Source organism: Piliocolobus tephrosceles, chromosome X (assembly GCF_002776525.5).
Source record: "Piliocolobus tephrosceles isolate RC106 chromosome X, ASM277652v3, whole genome shotgun sequence".
In the NCBI taxonomy this organism is placed as follows: domain Eukaryota; kingdom Metazoa; phylum Chordata; class Mammalia; order Primates; family Cercopithecidae; genus Piliocolobus; species Piliocolobus tephrosceles.
This window is the reverse complement of record NC_045455.1, coordinates 68,715,750-68,738,170: the sequence shown is the minus strand read 5'-3', so window position 1 is coordinate 68,738,170 and position 22,421 is coordinate 68,715,750. Positions and strand designations below refer to the sequence as shown.

At 35.0% G+C, this 22,421-nt stretch overlaps 1 protein-coding gene across 1 annotated transcript in view; it reads left to right on the top strand.

The window, feature by feature from the left end:
• RB1 (RB transcriptional corepressor 1) overlaps positions 1-22,421 on the top strand; it is a 174,359-nt gene that overhangs the window by 35,289 nt on the left and 116,649 nt on the right. Inside the window, exons 3-6 of the mRNA XM_023187397.1 lie at positions 8,174-8,289; positions 10,691-10,810; positions 13,554-13,592; positions 14,676-14,743. Of these exons, the coding sequence (XP_023043165.1) occupies positions 8,174-8,289; positions 10,691-10,810; positions 13,554-13,592; positions 14,676-14,743 (343 nt within the window). The remainder of the gene's footprint in view (positions 1-8,173; positions 8,290-10,690; positions 10,811-13,553; positions 13,593-14,675; positions 14,744-22,421) is intronic.

Below are 22,421 nucleotides of genomic sequence, written 5' to 3'. Positions count from 1 at the left end.
CTTAGGATTGTCTTGGCAATGCGAGCTCTTGTTTGGTTCCATATGAACTTTAAAGCAGTTTTTTCCAATTCTGTGAAGGAAGTGATTGGTAGCTTAATGGGGATGGCATTGAATCTATAAATTACCTTGGTCAGTATGGCCATTTTCATGATATTGATTCTTTCTATCCATGAGCATGGAATGTTCTTCCATTTGTTTGTGTCCTCTTTTATTTTATTGAGTTTATAGTTCTTCTTGAAGAGGTCCTTCACATCCCTTGTAAAATGGATTCCTAGGTATTTTATCCTCTTTGAAGCAATTGTGAATGGGAGTTCACTCATGATTTGGTTCTCTGTCTGTTATTGGTGTATAAGAATGCTTGTGATTTTTGCACATTGATTTTGTATCCTGAGACTTTGCTGAAGCTGCTCATCAGTTTAAGGAGATTTGGGGCTGAGACAATGGGGTTTTCTAAATATACAATCATGTCATCTGCAAACAGGGACAATTTGACTTCTCTTTTCCTGATTGAATACCCTTTATTTCTTTCTCCTGCCTGATTGCCCTGGTCAGAACTTCCAATACTATGTTGAATAGGAGTGGTGAGAGAGGGCATCCCTGTCTTGTGCCAGTTTTCAAAGGGGATGCTTCCAGTTTTTTGCCCATTCAGTATGATATTGGCTGTGGGTTTGTCATAAATAGCTCTTGTTATTTTGAGATACGTCCAATCAGTACCGAATTTCTTGAGAGTTTTTAGCATGAGGGCTGTTGAATTTTGTCAAAGGCCTTTTCTGCATCTGTTGAGATAATCATGTGGTTTTTGTCTTTGGTTCTGTTTATATGCTGGATTACGTTCATTGATTTGCATGGGTTGAACCAGCTTTGCATCCCAGGGATGAAGCCCACTTGGTCATGGTGGATAAGCTTTTTAATGTGCCGCTGGATTCAGTTTGCCAGTATTTTATTGAGGATTTTTGCATTGATGTTCATCAGGGATATTGGTCTAAAATTCTCTTTTTTTGTTGTGTCTCTGTCAGGCTTTGGTATTAGGATGATGCTGGTCTCATAAAATGAGTTAGGGAGGATTCCCTCTTTTTCTATTGATTAGAATAGTTTCAGAAGGAATGGTACCAGCTCCTCCTTGTACCTCTGGTAGAATTCAGCTGTGAATCCATCTGGTCCTGGACTTTTTTTGGTTGGTAGGCTATTAATTATTGCCTCAATTTCAGAGCCTGTTACTGGTCTATTCAGGGATTCAACTTCTTCCTGGTTTAGTCTTAGGAGGGTGTATGCGTCCAGGAATTTATCCATTTCTTCTAGATTTTCTAGTTTATTTGCATAGAGGTGCTTATAGTATTCTCTGATGGTAGTTTGTATTTCTGTGGGATTGGTTGTGATATCCCCTTTATCATTTTTTATTGCATCTATTTGATTCTTCTTTTTTTCTTAATTAGTCTTGCTAGCAGTCTATCAATTTTGTTGATCTTTTCAAAAAATCAGCTCCTGGATTCATTTATTTTTTTGAAGGGTTTTTTTTGTGTCTCTATCTCCTTCAGTTCTGCTCTGATCTTAGTTATTTCTTGCCTTCTGCTAGCTTTTGAATGTGTTTGCTCTTGCTTCTCTAGTTCTTTTAATTGTGATGTTAGGGTGTCCATTTTAGATCTTTCCTGCTTTCTCTTGTGGGCATTTGGTGCTATAAATTTTCCTGTACACACTGCTTTAAATGTATCCCAGAGATTCTGGTATGTTGTGTCTTTGTTCTCATTGGTTTCAAAGAACATCTTTATTTCTGCCTTTATTTCGTTATGTACCCAGTAGTCATTCAGGAGCAGGTTGTTCAGTTTCCATGTAGTTTGACTGGTTTTGAGTGAGTTTCTTAATCCTGAGTTCTAGTTTGATTGCACTGTGATCTGAGAGACTGTCATAATTTCTATTCTTTTACATTCGCTGAAGAGTGCTTTACTTCCAATTTTGTGGTCAATTTTGGAATAAGTGTGATGTGGTGCTGAGAAGAATGTACATTGTGTTGATTTGGGGTGGAGAATTCTGTAGATGTCTATTAGGTCCGCTTGCTCCAGAGCTGAGTTCAAGCCCTGGATATCCTTGTTAATTTTCTGCCTCATTGATCTGTCTAATATTGACAGTGGGGTGTTAAAGTCTCCCATCATTATTGTGTGGGAGTCTAATTCTCTTTGCAGGTCTCTAAGGACTTGCTTTATGAATCTGGGTACTCCTGTATTGGGTGCATATATATTTAGGATAATTAGCTCTTCTTGTTGAATTGATCCCTTTACCATTATGTAATGGTCTTCTTTGTCTCTTTTGATCTTTGTTGGTTTAAAGTCTGTTTTATCAGAGACTAGGATTGCAACCCCTGCCTTTTTTGTTTTCCATTTGCTTGGTAGATATTTCTCCATCCCTTTATTTTGAGCGTATGTGTGTCTCTGCACGTGAGATGGGTCTCCTGAATACAGCACACTGATGGATCTTGACTCTTTATCCAATTTGCCAGTCTGTGTCTTTTAATTGGAGCATTTAACCCATTTACTTTTAAGGTTAATATTGTTGTGTGTGAATTTCATCCTGTCATTATGATGTTAGCTGGTTAGTTTGCTCGGTAGTTGATGCAGTGTCTTCCTAGCTTCGATGGTCTTTACAATTTGGCATGTTTTTGCAGTGGCTGTTACCAGTTGTTCCTTTCCATGTTTGGTGCTTCCTTCAGGAGCTCTTGTAAGGCAGACCTGGTGGTGACAAAATCTCTCAGCATTTGCTTGTCTGTAAAGGATTTTATTTCTCCTTCACTTGTGAAGCTTAGTTTGGTTGGATATGAAATTTTGAGTTGAAAATTCTTTTCTTTAAGAATGTTGAATATTTGCCCCCACTCTCTTCTGGCTTATAGAGTTTCTGCTGAGAGATCTGCTGTTAGTCTGATGGGCTTCCCTTTCTCTCTGGCTGCCCTTAACATTTTTTCCTTCATTTCAACTTTGGTGAATCTGACAATTATGTGTCTTGGAGTGGCTCTTCTTGAGGAGTATCTTTGTGGCATTTTCAGTATTTCCTGAAGTTGAATGTTGGCCTGCCTTTCTAGGTTGGGGAAGTTCTCCTGGATATTATCCTGCAGAGTGTTTTCTAACTTGGTTCCATTCTCTCTGTCACTTTCAGGTACACCAGTCAGATGTAGATTTGGTCTTTTCACATAGTCCCATATTTCTTGGAGGCTTTGTTTATTTCTTTTTACTCTTTTTTCTCTAAACTTCTCTTCTTGCTTCATTTCATTCATTTGATCCTCAATCACTGATAACCTTTCTTCCACTTGACCAAATCGGCTACATATTCATCATGTAGTTCTTGTGTCATGTTTTTCAGCTCCAGCAGGTCATTTAAAGACTTCTTTACACTGATTATTCTAGTTAGTGATTCATCAAATCATTTTTCAAGGTTTTTAGCTTCTTTGAGATGGGTTCAAACTTCTTCCTTTAGCTAGGAGAAGTTTGATCGTCTGAAACCTTCTGCTCTCAACTTGACAAAGTCATTCTCTATCCAGCTTTGTTCCGTTGCTGGCGAGGAGCTGCGTTCCTTTGGAGGCGGAGAGGCATTCTGATTTTTACAACTTTCAGCTCTTCTGATCTGTTTTTTCCCCATCTTTGTGGTTTTATATACCTTTGGTCTTTGATGATGGTGAAATACAGATGAAGTTTTTGTGTGACTGTCCTTTCTGCGTGTTAGTTTTCCTGCTAAGAGTCAGGACCCTCAGCTGCAGGTCTGTTGGAGTTTGCTGGAGGTCCACTCCAGACCCTATTTGCCTGGGCATCACCAGTGGAGGCTGCAGAACAGCGAATATTGCTGAACAGCAGATGTTGCTGCCTAAATCATTCCTCTGGAAGCTTCGTCTGAGAGGGATACCTGGCCATGTAGGGTGTCAGTCTGCCCCTACTGGGGGATGTCTCCCAGTTAGGCTACTAGGGGGTCAGGGACCCACTTGAGGAGGCAGTCTGTCCGTTCTCAGATCTCAAACTCCATGCTGGCAGAACCACTACTCTCTTCAAAGCTGTCAGACAGGGACATTTAAATTTGCAGAGGTTTCTGCTGTCTTTTGTTTGGCTATGCCTAGCCCCCAGAGGTGGAGTCTATAGAGGTGGACAGGCCTCCTTGAGCTGTGGTGGGCTCCACCCAGTTCAAGCTTCCAGGCTGCTTTGTTTACCTACTCAAGCCTCAGTAATGGCAGGCGCCCCTCCCCCAGTCTCACTGCTGCCTTGCAGTTTGATCTCAGACTGCTGTGCTAGCAATGAGCGAGGCTTCGTGGGCATGAGACCCTCTGAGCCTCTCCGTGGGCATGAGACCCTCTGAGCCAGGCACAGGATATAATCTCCTGGTGTGCCGTTTGCTAAGACTGTTGGAAAAGCACAATATTAGGGTGGGAGTGACCTAATTTTCCAGGTGCCATCTGTCACAGCTTCCCTTGGCTAGGAATGGGAATTCCCTGACCCCTTGTGCTTCCCAGGTGAGGCGATGCCTCTCCTTGCTTCAGCTCACACTCAGTGGGCTGCACCCACTGTCCTGCATCTACTGACAAGCCCCAATGGGATGAACCCGGTATCCCAGTTGGAAATGCAGAAATCACCCATCTTCTGCATCACTCACGCTGGGAGTTGTAGACTGGAGCTGTTCCTATTCAGCCATCTTCTTTTTATTTATTTATTTATTTATTTTTTATTATTATACTTTAAGTTCTAGGGTACATGTGCATAACGTGCAGGTTTGTTACATATGTATACTTGTGCCATGTTGGTGTGCTGCACCCATCAACTCGTCAGCACCTGTCAACTCGTCATTTACATCAGGTATAACTCCCAATGCAATCCCTCCCCCCTCCCCCCTCCCCATGATAGGCCTTGGTGTGTGATGTTCCCCTTCCCGAGTCCAGGTGATCTCATTGTTCAGTTTCCACCTATGAGTGAGAACATGCGGTGTTTGGTTTTCTGTTCTTGCGATAGTTTGCTAAGAATGATGGTTTCCAGCTTCATCCATGTCCCTACAAAGGACACAAACTCATCCTTTCTTATGTCGGCCATCTTCTAGTCTTTAATTTTTAATCTGTATGATGAGAGGTGAATCCAGTGACTTTTTTAGATTAAAAAATTTTGAATCAAACTCAACTAAATACGAACAAAATATATAAAACTACAGTAATGAAGATGTTATGATATTGGTGAAAAAGGACAAGTAAATCAATGGAACAGAACAGATAATCCAGAAGTAGACCCACATATATATATTATTGTAAGTTCATTTTCTACAGAGATACAAAGGGTATTGGAGGAAGGATATTCTTCTGAACAAATAATGCTGGAGCAATTGGGTATCCAAATGCAGAAAATGAACTTCAATCCTTACCTCACACCATTTATAAAAACTAACCAGAAATGAAGCATAGACCTAAACTTCTAGAAGATGACATAGGAGAAAGTCTTAATGAGCTTGGGTTAGGCAAAGATTTCATAGATACCTACCACTGAAAACATAACCATAAAAGAAAAAAATGAATAAATTGAGCTTAATCAAAATTAAAAACTTCTGTTCCTTGAGATATACTTCTTAAGGAAGTAAAAACACAAGCTGTATCTGAAATAAAGGTCACATTTTGCTCATAGGAAAGTTCTTCAGGTCCTTAAAAATCAGAACCTACTTGTAGAACATTTCACTTATGCATTTTGTCATATCAGATGATCCTGTGTTTAATTGTTTTGGCTACTAAATGTCCTAATAAAATTTGCTGTTTTAAAAAAACGAATAAACAACATACTAAATTTTAGCAACTTTCACTTCATGTTTTAATCTTTAAAAGAGAGAGAGAGAGAAAAAAAAAGGCTGGAATTGATGAAAGGACATATATTGAGAGCAGTTATTGCCTGAGTGCAAAGAAGCAAACCAAAATGGTAAGAAATAAACATAAAAATTTAAAGACTATGGTAGTTGGGGTTATTTATTAAAGAGACAAACAACCTTTGACATCTTATTAGTTCCCAAGAAATTGACCATATTAACATAAACACAAATGCAGAAGTTGATTTTTGTTCATTTTATTAAAATATATATTCTTAATTAGTCATCAAAACCATGAAGCAGTATATACTTTGTATCTTCAGTTTCAGAAATAGTAAGTATGTAACATAGTTGCAAAATCAGATTTATTGAGGTATAATTTACATACACAAAATATGCCAATTTTAAGTGCACAGTTCAATACATTTTCACAGACATATTCACTCATATAATCACCACCATTAAGATATAGAACTTTTGGATCACTCCAGAAAGTTCTTTCATTCCCCTTTGCAGTCATTTCCCAACACCTCCCCTCTGTTCTGCAGGCAACTACTGATCTACTTTTTGACTTTAAAGATTGGTTTTGCCTTTTCTAGAATTTCATATGAAAGGAATTATGCAGTGCATCCTTTTGAGTCTGGCTTTTTCTCAGTGTAATAATTTTGAGATTTATCTATGTCGTTATATATATTAGGACATTTCCTTTTGATTGTCAAATAACATTCCATTGTAGGGATGTACCCCAATTTATTTATCCATGCACTTCTTTTTTTTGATATTTGGGTTTTTGTAGTTTTTGGCCATTATGACTGAAGCTGCTATGGACATTCACATACGATGTTTTCATTTCTCTTGAGTATGAATATCTGGGAGTAGAATTGCTAAGTGTTATGGAAAGTGCATATTTAACTTTATAAGATCTTCCAAATTTGTTTTCCAAAATGATTGTGCCATTTTACATTTTCCCAGTGGTAAGTGTTCCATTGCACTACATCCTCACTGTCCCCTAATATTGTCAGTTTTTTTACATTTTAACTATTCTAGTGGTGTATAATTGTAATTTAAGTTGTAAAATATTTACATCCCAAGTAGCTAAAATTAAGAAAAAGTTTAGAGTTGGATGGTGGTAAACATTTAATTACCTGTAAAATTTGGTAATCCAGAACAACTCACTTATCCCAAAGCTTTTATATAATTGATATTTCAAAATAATGTAAAATCGTATTACATGCTTTTTAGCTCTATTGTAATCTCCAGTTAAGAGTAAGCAAATAGTTCCAACTATTTAATGAACATTAATTTGACATTTCTTTTGTTTCCAACTTAATATAATCCAAATTTTGCCCATAAAATGTAATATTTAAGGGTGGTATATATTGTGGGGAAAAACGTGCTCTAAAAATAATGAAAAAGTACTCTAGTGATAATGATAGTTGTCAATCATTAAGAACTGACTGTATACTGTATACTATGCCAAAGGCTATATAAATATAATTTCATTTAATTCTTACAAAATGGGGTACATATTATTATTTTGATTTTACAAAGAAGGCAGTTAAGGAACTGAAACATGAAATACAAGGTTAAAAAATACTTGAATAAATAAATTGATAAAAGGAATGAATGAATAGAGCAAGGAAAGAATAAGTGAATAAGAATGTGGGCTTGTTGGCCGGGCGTGGTGGCTCATGCCTGTAATCCCAGCACTTTGGGAGGCCGAGGTGGGTGGATCACGAGGTCAGGAGATCCAGACCATCCTGGCTAACATGGTGAAACCCCATCTCTACTAAAAATGCAAAAAATTAGCCGGGTGTGGTGGTGGACGCCTGTGGTCCCAGCTACTCGGGAGGCTGAGGCAGGAGAATGGTGTGAACCAGGGAGGCGGAGCTTGCAGTGAGCCGAGATCGCGCCACCACACTCCAGCCTGGGCTACTGAGTGAGACTCTGTCTCAAACAAGCAAACAAACAAACAAACAAACAAAAAGAATGTGGGCTTGTTTTTTTCAAACAAATTATATATTATGGACTCTAAATCTCTTAATTTGGCTTTGACGACATTGGATTATTGAAAAATGAAACTATTTTGAGGAGTTGACTGACCCCTAAAGTTTCCACAGTAACTTATTTAATTTTTTGATCTTTCTAGTACTTTTTTGCCTTATAATATAAAATTCTAATGTCTGTTATTAGTGTGAAATGAAATCCTTTCAAATATATGCTATCAGAAGGATGTGTTACAAATATACAATATTACAAACATTTATTTTGTATGCTGAATAAGAAAAAATTAATTATAATACAGTTTTAATGCAGTATCCAGTGTGTGAATTATTTAATGAAATATTTGATCTTTATTTTTTGTTCCCAGGGAGGTTATATTCAAAAGAAAAAGGAACTGTGGGGAATCTGTATCTTTATTGCAGCAGTTGACCTAGATGAGATGCCATTCACTTTTACTGAGCTACAGAAAAACATAGAAATCAGGTAAAGTTTCTTGTATAAATATAAGCCTCTGCCATAAAAGGAAACTAATTCTGGACTTTCCTTTTAATAGACTTTAGTGAATTACTGAGAAATGCTAAAATTAAGTAAAACGTGAAGAACTTGGGCCAAATAGTGAACTGTCATTCTCTCATGGAGCTGTTATGAAAGTGTATTTATGCTGTATTTCTTTAAGATGTAGCAGTTTGTGTCCTGGAAAAATTTTCATTGTGTCTCTCACTATTCATGTGTAAGCTTTCTTAATTGTGATTGTTAATAAAGTGAACAGAAAAGCAAGGATTTGTAAATAGGCTTGTTTTACATTAAAACCTTTATATAAGTAGTTTGAGTTTATCTTAAAGGAATTTAGGTAAGATTTATTAAAGCCTAAGATTGTTTTAACATAGAGGATATTATAATTAAATGCATTTTTTCAGATTATATATTGATTTGAACATGCCACAATACTTGAGCCAGTAATTACTTAATAGGTGTTTGTTGTTGAGTTTATAAGCCTCATAAGAAGAGTTTATTAATGTGTTTTCAATAATGTATGAACTTTATCTTCAGAAAGTATCCAGGGCTTCCAGTCATTTTCTTTGCAACATATTTACAAAAATGCAACAGCATATATTTTTACCAAATAGGTAATTATGTTTCTCCTTGAACAAAGACATCTAGAATTAAACATAATTGATATTTTATTTAAATGAGATAGATTGAATTATTGCATTTTTGAAATACTTTTTTTGCTATAAATAAAATGTGGAAACAAAGGCCTTGTATATTCATAAATATCCAAAATAATAGAAATAACATAAATAGTTCGTAGAGTCAATACCTGTAACACCACAGGCACTCACTGCTTCTCTCCCTTCCTTCTTTTCTTCCCTTAACTTTCCCCTAGAAAAAAGGCTTTGTTGTAACAATTCAGTTTTCATGGTAATCTCAGGACAGGTATTCCCATATACCTCAAAAAAACTGGAACTGAGAGTAGTTCTTTAATAAATGCTATTCTGAGGCTGATTTCTTTTTCTCTGGATATATCTGCACATTTGTTCCTTTCTCTTTTCTCTTCTAATCCTTCTAATCAACATTCTGATCTTCTATTCTTTGTCATTTCTACTCTTTCTTTATTTGCTTTTTCACATAGCTTGTCCTGGCTTCCCCATTCCTTTCTGTATCATGTGTTTGATGGGAACTTTAATAACCTTTTGGTTCCCCTGCTGATTAGCTGAAGCTTTTATTTCTCCAGTTCTTAAGATAAGTGTCTGATTGGTCCAGCCCAATTTTTTGAGTGAGGGCTATAACTCATTGGTTGCTGGACAGCCTATGGATGGGTCAGGTGACTATCTTTTGGTTCAGTTAGCTGCTTTGGTATAATTCCTTATACAAACTTCATGATTAGAAATTAGCATGTGAGATGTAGTTGATGATTGCTATCTTTAATATCCTGTTGGAAAATGTATATATTGATGTTTCAAATAGGTTAATTTTTATGGAAAACAGTAACAAAGGATGATTTAAAGTTATTATTTAAACTGCTTAAATTTTTAAAATCAACTTTGCTTTTCCAAAAACAATTCAATTCTAAAATCATTGGTCGGGCAAATAAAGTATGCATTTTGGTGTGCATCTCTGACAGGAGGGTGCCACAGGGCCCAGAGCAGGATGTTAGAGTCAAAGTAGGGTGAGGAGGGCATCCTTTATGTGGGGGCAACCTGATGTGGCTGCTTGGTGTGCAGTGTCAGAGACTAAGCAGGGTGTGCAGGCAGCCGGTGCAGGGAGTCAGAGCACAAGTGAGGTGAGGAGGGCAGCCTGCTGTGGGGAGTCAGAGCCCTACCATGGTGAGGAAGTGTCTATGCTAAGGGGTGGGGTAAGTCCAAAACTAGGAGTCGGTTCTGAGAAGAACAAAAAAGTGTCCACATGGGGGAGGGGGTGGCTTTGGAGATGGAAGATGGTTACTTACAGGGGGATTGATTAAATGAGTAAGTAAACTGAGGATGAATGGGTTCCAGGTTTCCCACTGTCAAAGAAGAGTGACAAATATAGAAAGGGAAACACTAAAATGAAGCATATGGTTTTATATTGGAATTGGATAAATGGATGTGAACTCATGTTTTTTAAAACATAGACAGATACAGAATAAATATACGCATATCTCTTCATGACCCTTTGTTTTCTTATATTCTCAATGATAAATAGATATAAACATAGGTATATAGATAATAGAGGTGTACGTTGAAGGCTAATTGTTTTTGCAAAAAGTAATTCCTTCCAAAGGATATAGTAGTGATTTGATGTAGAGCTAATAATCTTTTGAATTGAAATATCTATGATTTGAAAACAAAATAACAAATTTTTAAGGTTACTAATTTACTTTTTTCTATTCTTTCCTTTGTAGTGTCCATAAATTCTTTAACTTACTAAAGGAAATTGATACCAGTACCAAAGTTGATAATGCTATGTCAAGACTATTGAAGAAGTATAATGTATTGTTTGCACTCTTCAGCAAATTGGAAAGGTAAAGTAAACATTTTATTAGGGTTATACTCTGATTTTTTATGTCATTGTTCATAATTAGATTCTGGGAATTATTTAACACATTTAGTAAAGTTAGTATTACTTCTTAAACTTGTCCCTTTTCATGTGAGCTTATTAATTCTTAGCTTTCGTATTTATCCAGTAATATGCATTCTGAATGCTTCCTGCAAAATTAACCATTTTATTATCCTTTCATGTCTTCCATTTGTTTTCAAAAACGTTAAGCTTATCTCCCATTTTAGCCTTCTCTGCCAGAAAACTTCTAGTTCTGAATAGAATGGTGACATAAATTTAAATTTCTTCCTAATAGTGTTATTTAGTTTGGAATGAGAAAACACTGGCAATGGAAGGTGTATGTGACCTATACTATGAATTAACGATTTGTACTCCCAATGGTGAATTAGAAGACTTTTTCCATTACAGTTCAAGTAGGAGCATAATGAATATGCTTAGGTTAAGTTTTTTCTATACTTTTCATCAAAACTGTAGTCTCCTACCCCAAATGTTTCAGCCCTTAATTTGGCATATGTCTGTTATCATGTTTGTTTTGAGGCTCATTCCATTTGCGGTTAAGAGAATATGAAAGTTACTGTGTTAGCTAAATAAGCAATTTGTAATAGCATGGTAAAGGGAGAAGGGTAAAAGAAGCATGTCCCTGTTCTGGAGAGAATGAGGATGGAGATAGAGGTAGAAAGAAGCATCTCCTTAGGAGGATGCCTCTATTTTTCTCCCCCTTTTTCTTTTTTAATCACTAAAACTTCACAACTGTGGTGGAGGATGAGAAAAAATAGAGAACAAACTCAAAGGCCTAGGGCTTTTGAAGGAATGTCTTTTCTTGCCCCTGATTTTAATTGTAATATGGTAGCATTGGCCATCTTTTTTTCTTTTGGTCTTTTCTTGATGAGAATAGAAGCTTTTTGCACAGGAAAAAGGGGAATTTTTAATTATTAATGGAGAAAATTATCTAAATAATTTGCATAACAAACATGAACTAATTATAGACTACTTTGAAAACACAGAAAGACATAAATAAAATATGAATCGACCAGAATGTCAACGGTGGAGAGAATCACTTCTCGTGTTTTAGAATGTTTCTTTCCTTTGGGTATTGTTTCACACTGAGTAGAGTATTGTGTGTGTGTGTGTGTGTGTGTGTGTGTGTTTTGCTTTTAAAATTTACCTAATTGTGACTTTCTACATTTTTTTCTATTCTTTAAACTTGTTTATGACCTTTTAATTCATATCTGGTAGCTTATTTTAATATAATCCTAAATACAACGTTGCTTTAGAGATGTTTTTTGGTCACAATATTATTTAGACCCCTGAAAAACTGGAAACAACTGTGTATTCACAACTGAAGTTAAACAATAAATATTAAACGTATCTAAACATAAAATGTTATAAATATAAAATAAAATGTGATAAAGAATAATGGCAATATTGGAAAGTGCTTCTAATGTTAAACAAACGAAGCAGGATATACTCTGATTATAACTGTGTGTAAAGAAGGAACCTAGACCACTAATGCATAGAATGAAATGACTGGAGAGAAGTTTACCAAAATGTTAACCCAAGTTTTATATGAGTAACTTACATTTGTAAGGAGGATGTATTACCTCTCTAGTAAACAAAGCAAGCAAAAACTTCTTTAAGCCAACTTTAATGAGTATTCTATACATATAAGTACTCCAAGATCTATAATCATCAGGGTTTTTTTTTTTTTTCTAGATATAGAATTTGGGGACTCGTTGGTAGAAGTGATTTGGGGTACAGTTCTGATTTTTTTTTTTCCTGCTATAGTAATTTTGACTGGATGCTTCCAAGTTGTTTGCTCTGCTGTCTGGGATAAGGAATCTGCTTGGATATTTGTTTCTGTTGTAAGAAGCAGAAATTACATAGTGGACAAAGCATTGCATTGTATATGTTTAAGGGTGAAGGGTAACTATAGTGGTGATTTTGGTCAGAGAAAAAACCATAGAAGGCAATGTTGGAATAGGGTTTATAAGAAAAACAGAAATTCACCAAGCAAAATGAGTGGGAACTGGGAGCAAGCATCTTAGAGATTAGCATGTGTACAAAGCCAAAGCAGTGATATCAGGATGTACTTTGATATTGCTAATGACTGAAAGGTAGGAAGGGATCAGATTGGTAGTAATCTTGGACTTTGCCCTGCAGGCAGTGGAAACTCCTTGGATGATTTTAAACTAGGGAGTAACAGTCGGATTTGGCCTCAAAAGACCACTCAGGACTTTGTAAAAGGGACTTAAAATTTTTATTGACAAATCATATGAGATAATTTAGAGTAAACTTTACTAATCTTAGGTGGATCAGCAGGGTTTTTTCTATCTTATTTATACCTTTTTTTTTTTTTGAAGAGTCATTGAGAGGATTAACTGTGATACCAAAGCCTGTTTATTTCAGAGTAGGCTATATGAATGTATATGACTAGCAGTTAAATAGGTTTTTATGACCTGATCTAGGATTCTAACCAACTACAGTGTTACAAATGAACATAGGGAGTTCAGTCACTGTAATTAGATATTACAGTGATGTGAGATGTCATAAATTGGGAAAATCTACTTAAACTTTGTTTTGTAATGCTGTACATTTTTTGTTTTTAAAATGTATAGTTCTTAAAAGAAGATGAATAAAGCATGAGAAAACTACTATGACTTCTAAACTATGAAAAAAATGTTAAAAAGTCATTATGTTTTTCTTTTCAGGACATGTGAACTTATATATTTGACACAACCCAGCAGTTCGTAAGTAGTTCAGAGAACGTTATTTTTCACTTAAAAAAGAAAAGATTTTTCTGGAATAATCTCAAGCATCTTGATAGTTAGGGTTAGTTTGATCGATTATAGCAGGCTACTTCATAAATTAAGCCCATAGATTTAAGTCCTGTGTAGATTATTTATCTTCTCACAAAGAAAATAATATAAAATACATGCCTTGTACTACAAGGAAGAACTAATAAGGTGGAATTGATTAAGGGCAACATATCACCAACTCTGAGAAAAATGCAAATTCATTGACTAAATCTTTATTGAGGGTCTGTTACAGGCACTTTATTAACTAAGAATCAGCATAATTTCTGTGTAAGAATAAATGTAAAAATCTGTATTAAAATTTCCAAATGATTATTTTAAATGTATAATGCGTGCTCTAACAGTATGCCAATATAGAGCTCCAGAGTTTTTTCTTGGAAATGGAATGAGTAGTACATGAGATTTTCTGCCCCATTGGAGTAGTATTGAAGATTATTAATATAAAGGGAAATTGTATATTTACTGATTAATTGATATCAGTCTATTAATTTCAACAAGTGAGTGTCTATGGAAAGATTATCGAGGCAAAGTGTTAAATTGGCAAACTAAAGTCATCCATACCTTCATTTTTCTGCTCAGTGTTGATAATTAATCAGAAAAAAAGAGCAAAAAATATTAAGGTAATTTGAAACAAAGTATTTTATAGCATACTATGTCTTTTATATATTTTTATATTAGAATTGAAATATTCAGTATTTCTTTTACAAAATTTTTCTCTCAAAATATATACTTTTTTTCTTAATTTTTTTTTTTTTTTGCAGCTTCTCATGGGCAAGAATGTATACTGTTCTGTAGGCTAAATATCATATCTTAGAATTATAAGATATAGAAACATTAAATGAATAGAGATAAATTCAGGTGTAAACTATGCATTTAAATGGACTGCATTCTATTATGCATTTAACTAAGGTCATTTTTTTAAATGCACAACAAGAAACAATGAAAAAGTATATCTGGAAAACTTTCTTTCAGTGATACATTTTTTCTGTTTTTTTCTGCTTTCTATTTGTTTAATAGGATATCTACTGAAATAAATTCTGCATTGGTGCTAAAAGTTTCTTGGATCACATTTTTATTAGCTAAAGGTAAGTTCATTATATTTATTAAATGCTAATATTTCAAATGTAATGATTAAATTGGCATTCCTTTGGACTGAATTCCCCAATTTTTATTGAATAATGTACTCCTCTCTCATTCTCTGCATGGCTTATTAACTGTTAGCAAGTTCTTTTAATTCTGGTACTAGAAACAACCTTGGAAATGCTTTATTTCATTTATGTTTCTAATATTCCATATTTCCTCCCTTTTTTTTAAAATAATGATGTTACTGTTTTCATAAAAATGATATTTGCTCATGAAAAATAATTCAAATAAAATAATTTTGGTCAGGAAAGCACAAAGAAAAATTACCTAAAATCCACCCAGGAATACTTGGCATTAAAATTACATAATTGGGATGCAGTTAAGGTATAGAGTTTTTACTATTTTTGTTTGTTTATGCAAACAGTGTTAACTTGTTATCAGTTAAAATAATGGGTTATAAGATAGTAGTTGCAAGCCTCATAGTAACCTCAAACCAAAAAACATACAATGTAGACATGAAAAATAAAAAGCAAGAAACTAAAGCATATCACCAGATAAAATTAACTTCACTAAAGGAAGACAGAAAGGAAAGAAAGAAGGAAGAGAAGACCACAAAACAACCAGAAAACAAATAACAAAATGGCATGAGTAAGTCCTTACTTATCAATAATAACATTGAGCATAAATGGACTAAAGTCTCCAATTAAGAAAAACAAGACTCATTTGATCTGTATCCTGTAAGAAACACACTTTGCCGTAAAGACACACGCCAACTGAAAATAAAGGGATGGAAAAATATATTCCATGCCCACAGAAACCAGAATAAGAGCAGGGGTCACTATACTTGTATCAGACAAAGTAGATTTCAAGAACAAAACTATAAGGACAAAGAAGGTCATTATATAATGATAAAAGGGTCAATTCAGCAAGAGGATATAACAGTGTTAAATATTTATGCAACTAATACTGGAGCACCCAGATACATAAAGCAAATATTATTAGAGCTGAAGAGACACATAGGCCCCAATACAATAGAAATAGTTGGAGACTTCAACACCCTACTTTCAGCATCGGACAGATCTTCCAGACAGAAAAGCAACAAAGAAACATCAGACTTAATCTGCATTATATAGACCATGTGAATCTAATAGATATTTATAGAACATTTCATCCAAGAATATACATTCTTCTCCTCTGCATATTGCTCATTCTCAAGGATAGACTATGTGTTAGGCTTAAAACATTAAAAAAGCATGAAATAATATCAAGCATATTCTCTGATCACAATAGAATAAAACTAGAAATTAATAACAAGGTATTTTGGAAACTGTACAGATACATGGAAATTAAACAACATGCTCCTGAATGACCATGGGTCAATGAAGAAATTAAGAGGGAAATTAAAAAAAATTTTGAAACAAATAATAATGGAAACTTATAACCAAAACCTATGGGATACAGTAAAAGCAGTACAAAGAGGGAAGTTTGTAGCTGTAAGTGCCTACATCACAAAGAGGAAAACTTCTTTTTTTAAAAAATTATTTCAGATTTGGGGGTACGTGTGATGATTTGTTACATAGGTAAACTTGTGTCACAGGGGTCTGTTGTACCCCTTATTTCTTCACCCAGGAATTAAGCCCAGTATCCAATAGTTATCTTTTCTGTTCCTCTCCCTCCTCCCACCTTCCACCTTCAAGTAGACCCCAGTGTCTGTTGTTTCCTTCTTTGTGTTCTTAAGTTTTCATCATTTAGCTCCCACTTATAAGTGAGGTCATGCAGTATTTAGTTTTTTGTTCCTGCGTTAGTTTGCTAAGGATAATAGCCTCCAACTCCATCCATGTTCCTGTGAAAGACAGGATCTCATTCTTTTTTATGGGCTGCATAGTATTCCATGGTGTTTATGTACCACATTTTCTTTATCCAGTCTGTCATTGATGAGCATTTAGGTTGATTCCATGTCTTTTCTATTGTGGGTAGTGCTGGAGTGAACATTTACGTGCTTGTGTCTTTATGGTAGAATGATTTATATTCCTTTGGGTATGTACCCAGTAATGGGATTGCTGGATCCAAGGGTAGTTCTGCTTTTAGCTCTTTGCGGAATCATCAGACTGCTTTCTACAATGTGTGAACTAATTTACACTCCCACCAACAGTGTATAAGTGTTCTCTTTTCTTTGCAACCTCACCACTATCTGTTATTTTTTGACTTTTTAGTAATAGCCATTCTAACGGATGTGAGATGGTATCTCATTGTGGTTTTGATTTGCATTTCTCTAATGATCAGTGATACGGAGCTTTTTTTCATATGCTTATTGTCTGCATCTACGTCTTCTTTTGAAAAGTGTCTGTTCATGTGCCTCGCCCACTTTTTAATGGGGTTGGTTTTTTTTCTCTTGTAAATTTGTCTAAGTTCCTTATAGATGCTGGATATTAGACCTTTGTCAGATGCATAGTTTGCACAATTTTCCTCCCATTCTGTAGGTTGTTTACTCTGTTGATTGTTTCTTTTGCTGTGCAGAAGCTCTTGAGTTTAATTTGATCCCGCTTGTCAATTTTTGATTTTGTTATGATTGCTTTTGGTGTCTTTATCATGAAGTCTTTGCCCATTCCTATGTCCAGGATCTATCTTTTTTGTTTTTTTTTTTTGAGACAGAGTCTCACTCTGTCGCCCAGGCTGGAATGCAGTGGCAAAATCTTGGCTCACTGCAACCTCTGCCTCCAGGGTTTAAGTGATTATCTTGCCTCAGCCTCCTGAGTAACTGGGACTACAGGTGTGCACCACCATGCCCGGCTAATTTTGTATTTTTACTAGGGTTGGGGTTTTACTATGTTGGCCAGGCTGGTCTTGAATTCCTGACCTCAGGTGATCCATGCACCTCAGCCTCCCAAAGTGCTGGGATTACAGGCATGAGGCACCACACGTGGCCATCTTTAATCCATTTGATAAAATGCAGCATCCCTTCATGATCAAAACCCGAAAAAAACTGACAATAGAAGGAACATACCTTAACATAATAAAAGCCATATATAACAGACCCACAGCTAGTATAATACTTAATGGGGAAAAACTGAAAGCCTTTCCTCTAAGATCTAGAACATGACGAGGATGTCCACTGTCACCACTGTTACTCAGCATAGTACTGGAAGTCCTAGATAGAGTAGTCAGACAAAAGATATAAAGGGAATCCAGATTGGAAAGGAAGAAGTCATGTTATCCTTGTTTGCAGATGATGCAATCTTATATTTAGAAGAACCTAAAGACTCCACAAGAAAACTATTATAACGAATAAACAAGTTCAGTAAAGTTGAAGGATAGAAAATCAACATACGAAAATCAGTAGTGTTTCTGTATGCCAACAGTGAATAATGTGAAAAAGAAATTTAAAAAGTAATCCTATTTACAATAGCTACACATAAAATAGAATGCCTAGGAATTAACCACAGAAGTGAAAGATCTCTATAATAAAAACCATAGAATACTGATGAAAGAAATTGAAGAGCACACCAAAAAAACGGAAAAATATTTTATGTTGTTCATGGATTGGAAGAATTAATATTGTTAAAATGTCCATACTACCCAAAGCAATCTATAGATTCAATGCAATTCCTATCAAAATACCAATGACATTCTTCACAGAAACAGAAAAAAATAGTCCTAAAATTTATATGGAACTACAAAAGATCCAGAATAGCGAAAGCTATCCTAAGCAAAAAGATGACATTGCTTGACTTCAAATTATACTACAGAGCTATAGTAACCAAAACAGCATGGTACTGGCATAAAAGCAGACACATAGACCAATGGAGCAGAATAGAGAGCCCAGAAACAAATCCAGACACCTACAGTGAACTCATTTTTGACAGTGACCAAGAACATATTCTGGGGAAAAGACAGTCTCTTCAATAAATGGTGCTGGGAAAACTGGATATCCATATGCGGAAGAATGAAACTAGACCCCTATCTGTCACCATATACAAAAATCAAATCAAAATGATTAAGGACTTAAATCTAAGACCTCAAACTATGAAACTACTATAGTAAATACATTGGGGAAAATCTCCAGGACATTGGTCTGGGCAAACATTTCTTGAGCGATACCTCACAAACAGGCAACCAAAGCAAAAATGGACAAACGAGATCACATCAAGTTAAAAAGCTTCTGCATAGCAAAGGATACAATGAATGAAGTGAAGAGACAACCCACATTCTGTGGGAAAATATATTTGCAAACTACCCCTCTGACAAGCAATTAATAACCAGAATATATAAGGAACTCAAACAACTCTATGGGAAAAAATCTAATAATCTGACCAAAAAATTGGCAAAAGATTTGAATACACATTTCTCAAAAGAAGACATACAAATGATGAACAGGTATACAAAAAGGTGCTCAACATCAGTGATCATCAGAGAAATGCAAATCAAAACTACAATGAGATATCTATCTCACTGCAGTTAAAATGGCTGATATTCAAAAGATAGGCAATAACAAACGCTGGCTAGGATGTGGAGAAAAGAGAACCCCTGTATACTGTTGGTGGGAATGTAAATTAGTACAACTACTATGGAGAACAGTTTGGAGGTTTCTCAAAAAAATTAAAAATTGAGCTGCCATATTATCCAACAATCCCACTGCCAGGTATATAGCCAACAAAAGGAAGTCAGTATATCAAAGAGATATCTGCACTCATAGCTATGTTTGTTGCAGCACTGTTTACGATAGCTAAGATTTGGAAGCAACTTAAGTGTCCATCAACAGATGAATTGATAAAGAAAATATGGTACATATACACAGTGGAGTACTATTCAGCCATAAAAATGAATGAGGTCTAGTCATTTGCGACAACATGGATGGACCTGGAGATCATTTTGTTAAATGAAATAAGCCAGGTCCAGAAAGACAAACACATATTCTCATTTATTGTGAGATCTAAAACTCAAATCTGAACTCATGGACCTAGGGAGTAGAAGGATGGTTACCAGAGGCTGGGAATGGTGGGGGAGGTTTGGGGGACGTGAGGATGGTTAATGGGTCCAAAAACATAGAAAAAATGAGTAAGACCTGTTTGATAGCACAACAGGGTGACTTTAGTCAATAATACCTTCATTGTACATTTTAAAATAACTTAAAGAGTGTAATTGGATTGTTTGTAACTCAAAGGATAAATGCTTGAGGAGAGGGATATCCCATTCTCCATAATGTGATTATTTCACATTGCATGCCTGTATCAAAACATCTCACATATCCCATAAATATATGTACTATGTACCTACAAAAATTAAAATTTAAAAAATTATGTAATTGTCATTCCAGATATATCTTCATATATACATTTTGATTAAAAAGATGGGTAGTTGAGTGCATTCACGAATATAATTTTCTAAAACTAGGTTCATATTATAGTGCTACCTTCAAAATATAAAAATTAATTTCACTGAAACTTTACAGAAGAAAATAAAGAGAAATGGAAGGAATTGCTTAAATTTAGATAAGTATTTTGCCACTTTAAGTGATATTATTTCAAAAAATATTTCTCTAAGATTATGAAAAAATGTGAAAAAATTAAGAGGTTACAGTCTTTGTGTTTTTATTTAAAGTAATATACATTAATCTGCTTTGAAGAAGGTTACTATCCTCACTCTACCTGTTGCCTCCCCCTCTCCATTTTCAGATTAGTACGTTTTATTGTTATGACGTTATCAAGTATTATAACATTTAAATTCTATTTTGTCATTATAATTATTGTACTTGGTTAGTCTCAGTTCTGTGTTTAAATGGATTCTAAGGTTATCGTAACTCCTATGTCATAGTTTTTCCATTCCTCAGTTCTTTATTTTTATTCATCTCTTAGCTGGCTGTATTTTACCATCAAGAAGTTTTTAAAAGTATGCTTTTTGGTTCCGTGTCCTTTATGTTTGACATGTTTATGAGTCATGTCTATAGCTTTTATACTTGAAGGACAGCTTTGTCATGTATTCTATTCTTGTGTCGTATTTTGTTTCCCTAAGGACAATATTTTCTGGCATTGAACATTGCTGTTAAGAAAACAGACTAGCTTAATTCCCCTCCTCATTTACTTCCTAAAGAATTTTTTTAAACTTTGAGGTTTAATACCTTAACCAGGATAATATTTCTTGATTATGTTATTCTGTAGTAGCTTATTTTTTTTTTTTTTTTTGAGCACCATATCCTTTTTTAAACTGAAGGTTCTGCTGTTCATTTTAGAAAATCTTAACATACTTTATTTAAAAATATTCTATTCAGCTAGGTTGTTCTATACCATTGTATTTTGGGAACATTTTCTTATGTTGGATTGCTTTTGTTCTCCCTATTTATTGTCTTCCCTCATATTATTCTGAATTTTAAAATCTTTTTCTTAAGTATTGGCTGTTTTTATCTCAAGCATTTTTTCCATTTTGAGCTTAACTATTTTTGTAATGGTGTTATTTGGTCCTCAGCTTTTTTCTTAGCTTGTCTAGTTCCTTGCTTTTATATACTTTGTTCATTAAGTTCCTTTTTATGATACATTTTTATTGAATTGGATTTATAATAGACTGAATTATTCAATAATATGTATTTGGATCACCAAACAAATATATTGAGAATAGCAAGTGGATTTTAACTCTCCCGGTAACCCAGATCAATTGCTAGTGGCTTTCTGGCCCATTGTGTTAAGAAGGACTCTAGATTAGCATCAGGTCTCTACAGGAAGGCGTACACTTAGTGATGGCTGCCACATAAAAGCTATGAGATGGTGATGGTGATGCTACCCTCTTATCTCAGAGGCACGTTTACATTTCATATAGTACATTACAGGTGCCTAAAGGTCGTGGTTGTGCATCAGAGAGGGTAAGATGATGATTAGGAGAAGCTTCAATATTACCATTTATTTATTGATTCAACAGTTATTTATTAGAATTTACAATGTCTCAAGCATGATACTAGGTGCTAGGATAAAGTGGTGGAAGATATATATGGTCCCTGCTCAGATAGAACTTATAGTCAAGTAAGGGAGATAGACATTAAATGAACAATCACAGAAATATTTAACTACATTTGTGATAGGGAATGTAAAGGGAAAGTGTATTCCCCCAATGGGTTCGTCCTGCTGGCTGCACAGACAAAATCAATCCACCAAGATTGTGGCATTGCAGTAGAGAGAGAGTTTAATTGACCACTAGACTGATCCATGTGGGAGAACTGGAGTTATCACTCAAATCAGCCTCAGCTCGTTAAGTTCTTAGTGCAGGAACTCAGGGCATTTTCTTCTTTTAGATCATCTTTCAGGTTGGGTTCTCTGATTTTTTTTCCCCTTCTTACGTTGTGATTCTTTTTTGATTTTCTATGTTTAATAATCACTGTGCTTTTCTCCCTCATATTGCTGGGACTGTATGTGTGTAACCCTGACTTGACGTTCTGTTTTCTCTGATTTAATGTGAGTGAATATCCCTTCACTCTGCACTTAATCTGTGACTTATGTTCTCCAAAGAGCTATGGTATGGGAGCAGGCATTTTTATTATATCTACTTTTAGTCAGGAGGTAAGGGAGAAAGTAGATAATTCAACTGTAATCATATAAGCGGTTGTTGTTCTGAGTTTTTGTTAGAATGAACTTTATAACAAAACACTTCTAGTGGCAGTTTTATCTTTTTTCTATAGCAGAATTGTTTTGGAATTCA